Source organism: Nanorana parkeri, unplaced genomic scaffold, assembly GCF_000935625.1.
Source record: "Nanorana parkeri isolate BGI_ZX_2015 unplaced genomic scaffold, ASM93562v1 scaffold4801, whole genome shotgun sequence".
Classification (NCBI taxonomy): Eukaryota; Metazoa; Chordata; class Amphibia; order Anura; family Dicroglossidae; genus Nanorana; species Nanorana parkeri.
The window spans coordinates 1-3929 of NW_017311063.1; the positions used below are offsets into that span (position 1 = coordinate 1).

Consider the following 3929-nt stretch of genomic DNA (forward strand, 5'->3'; position numbering starts at 1 on the left):
GGCACCGCTGATTCTCTCCCGCGGCTCTTCAGGTTCCCCCCAATGCCACCGGCCCCGGGAATGGTCACCGCCAGGTCTTATTTTCAGGGAAACAGGGTATTGGCTGTCACCTGCCAGAGTCAATGATGTCACAGTCGGCTCCGCCCAGTTATTGTTTTGACAGATCAGTGTCCCCCGGGTCTTTTGGGGACGCCGACCTATCATTACATCTGGGCGGAGTGAGCCGCGGGATCCGGCCTGGCTAACTATGTAACTATGTAACTATAATAATACTATGTAACTATGTAAATGAGGAACAACATGACAAGATTTGTTTTTTTAATCGGAAATCCGGATCGGCTGCTGCTGATGCATTACAATACACAGGCAGGAAATACGGATTTTCGTTCCGTTACGAACATTCGTTATATTGAAGTTAAAAAGCAAAAATACCTTTGTTATTATAGTGGAGTCGTTTCGGTAGTTTGTTTGGTTTTTTTTTTAGCCGAAATTCGGATCCGAAATCCGTTAAGGGAATTTCGGATAAAAAAAAACAAAAAAAACTACCAAAACGACTCCAATATAATAACAAAGGTATTTTTGCTTTTTAACTTCAATATAACGAATGTTCGTAACGGAACGAAAATGTGACGAAACTAACGGAATTTCGTACGAATCCTAATTGAGTTTCGGAAACGAAATACGAAATAACGGATATTACGAAACGAATTTTCTGATGGCGCACAAGTCTAGTATTCTGAGATAACAATGGCGGGATCCATCGTGGTCAGGGGGCACGAGACGTCATCATTGTCACACACGGATCGGCCACCGCAGTGTCCAGACCTGGACCCCATGGGGAGTCTTTGGGATGTTCTGGAGAAGACTTCACGCCGCGCTCAGACTCTCCCGCCATCACTGCCAGATCTCGGTGACACGCGAGTGTGACATTGTATAAGATTATCCGAGCGATGTCACGGAGACCGTGTCCCGTAATCCGAGCTAAAGGAAGTCCCATGAAATATTAGAGTGTGACTTATTTTTTGGCCAGGCCGTGGATGATGATGATGATGATGACTGAGCGCGCATCACCCTCCGGTGCAGGTGTCCGGTGATTATCCCTTCGGCATTGGGGTTGAAGCAGGGGTAGCCAAACTCCGGCCCTCCACCTGTGTGGTGGAACTACCAATCCCAGGAGGCATTGCAACATTCTCACAGACGACGACTCCCGGAGAGAGAGATGCATCATGGGATTGGTAGTTTCACCCCACAGCCGGAGGGCCGGAGTTTGGCTACCCCTGGGGTGAAGCATCTTTAGTGCTCCTCCTCCGGGTGGAACTGATACCCTTGAAGGGCTGCAGCGGCCACCAATCAACTTATTGAGAAATAGAAACATCTGATGAAGAATTGCTTCCGGCAGCAAATTAATCGATTCCACGTCCCGTATGCCGGACAGGATGTCACATGACCTACAGAGCAGGGGCGCCCTATGCCCGGGGGAAACACTGATACATAGTATTTAAAGTTGAATAAAGACACGGGTCCAACCCATTGCATGTGTGTATATAGTTCTGCTGGCGTGTGCGTGGGTCCCCGTGTGATTTTGTTCTTAGCAGTACCTGTCCCCCTGTATGTATACCTGTCAACACGGTGCCATCCGTGGGAGTTACTGCAAGCACCTCATCTCTACTGGCCGGGACTGCTGAAAGGTGTGCGGAGAGCACCCTCACCAATTACAACTTTACTCCTGAAGGTGGCGCTATAACCCAGTGGTGAGAGAGTCAAGATCTCGGCTGTGTCCTCCAATAAACGAGACCGTTTGTTTTAAAACGTTTTTTTTTTTTTATTAAAATAATTCCCTTTCATGACACAGAACACGACAAATAAATACATTTCAGTGAACCGGTACAGACAGGAGGCGCGTCACAAAGTACACAAAAGGTTACACGCGCCGCCGATGGACGCAGCCGAGGAGCGCAATCTTAAATCGCCGTCCAGAGATAGAATATAGAGAGAGCGCCGAGCACACAAGCTTCTATCCTACCACAGAACCGCCGCGGCCCCCGGAATGCTCGTCGCGCCCGGATCTTCCAGTGTAGAGGGGTCCGTCTAATACTTTACTGGCCGGGCAGTGAGGGGTTAATGCCTTGATACAGATACAAGGCCGGGAGGGAAGACGGGTCAGAGACGCGAGGAGATTCCCACAGGAAACGGGATATAAAAACCTACAAAATAAATAGTAACTAAAATACAGTGTTTTCCTACCGAAAACCCAACACCGAGGGTACGGGAAGAGTGCGACGGCGTCCGTTCACCGAGGGTAACGGGAACAGTGCGCCGCCGTCCGTTCACCGAGGGTAACGGGAACAGTGCGCCGCCGTCCGTTCACCGAGGGTAACGGGAACAGTGCGACGTCGGTTCACCCAGAGTGAAGGAACGGTCCAGAGTACAACGGCGTCCGTTCACCGTTCCCGTTGAAGGAATTCCCATCTACAGCCCAAATGATAAAAATGTAAACATTGTTGGAAGTGACGTCCTATATGTGGGCGGAGCCGGCGGTGGTCATTAGATTTGTATGATGCGGGTCTGACACTGTGTGAACAGTTCCTTGAAGTCGTTGGGTAGCTGGGCCGGTACGGTCGTCGGCTCCGGAGACTTCTGCACTTTAGCCACGGCAAAGTTAATGCCTTGCGCCAGCCCGGCCTGGGTGATGTTTGCCACTTGGACGACAGAACTGCGGATCTTGGCGAACGGAGAGACAACTCTGCTGCCGCTGCTGTCGGCCGGGGAGGCGCCAGAGCCGGGGCTGGACCGGCCCGAGGCCGCGGAAAAGTCTACAGACAAGCGGGAGCCGGCGTCAGTTCCAGACACCTCCAGCTGGGAGGGCCGAGGAAGTTGTTCTATTTCCGGCTCCACTTCAGTAGATGGTCGGGGGGAATTATTGCGCAATACTACTTGGTCCATTTGTTCTTTACCACCATCGCTGCCCGCACAGTCGCCATCTTTGGTCTGGGCATCGTGGACAAACTGGTGGCAGTAAGCGTCGATCGGCGTTCCGAAATCCACAAGAACCTTCTGCTCCGGTGATGCTTCGCACTGGGTCACCTGGATCTCCGTAGGGTGGTGGAGACTTGGCTCAGCACTACTGACGGACTGCGACCGGCCGCCCAAGCGTGGGGCAGAGGCGATGATCCCGCAGCTCGGGAGGACATAGTCCAGCTGCCCGATGTTCTCTAGAGAGCCCGAGACCAGCCCGTCGTCATCCGACTTCGGAATGTAGTCATCGGAATGGAAGGAGTCGCTGTCTGACGAGAGCTCCAAGTCCGACTCCGCGTGGTCTTTGGTCTCTGTGCCGGGATTTTCCAGGCTGCTGTCGGATTTCCAAGGATTGGCCTGCAGGTTGGGTTTGAGGAAGCCCTTCACTTCCTTGTTAAAGGGACCCAACTTGCGGAGATTTCCGATGTTGGTTTGTTTGACCTTTTGGTTGAGGGAGGAGAATTTACTCATCAAGAAGTTCTTGCTCTGGGTCAGACCCATGCTGTTCATTCCCAGCTTCTGGCTTTTGGATTGTATCCCGAGGATGTCCTCATGAGGCTTGCTGCTCTTCCTGCAACACAAAACAAGACCGTCACCGTCTGGAGGACATACAACATACATACAACATACATACCTGGGTTACATGTACACAAGGTCAGCTCGCCATCCCGGGACCTCCAGAGATACTTCAGAATAGATCCATGGAGCCACTATGCCAATCTGTTCATGGATACCAGAACCTACAACACCGAGCCCATCCCTTCATACCAGAACCTACAACACCGAGCCCATCCCTTCATACCAGAACCTACAACACCGAGCCCATCCCTTCATACCAGAACCTACAACACCGAGCCCATCCCTTCATACCAGAACCTACAACACCGAGCCCATCCCTTCATACCAGAACCTAC

General features: G+C 51.6%; 1 protein-coding gene across 1 annotated transcript; it reads right to left on the reverse strand.

Annotated features, from left to right (window-relative positions):
• Nucleotides 1-2484: 2484 nt before the first annotated feature.
• Nucleotides 2485-3636, reverse strand: LOC108804021 (phosphatidylinositide phosphatase SAC2-like). Its single transcript, XM_018575791.1, has one exon. It carries the CDS (start codon nucleotides 3634-3636, stop codon nucleotides 2545-2547), a length of 1092 nt encoding a protein of 363 aa, XP_018431293.1. The 3' UTR covers nucleotides 2485-2544.
• Nucleotides 3637-3929: the final 293 nt, after the last annotated feature.

Bases quoted from the DNA above. Each gene is read 5' to 3' on its own strand.
- LOC108804021 (XM_018575791.1), bottom strand. From the start codon at position 3,636: ATGTATGTTGTATGTCCTCCAGACGGTGACGGTCTTGTTTTGTGTTGC.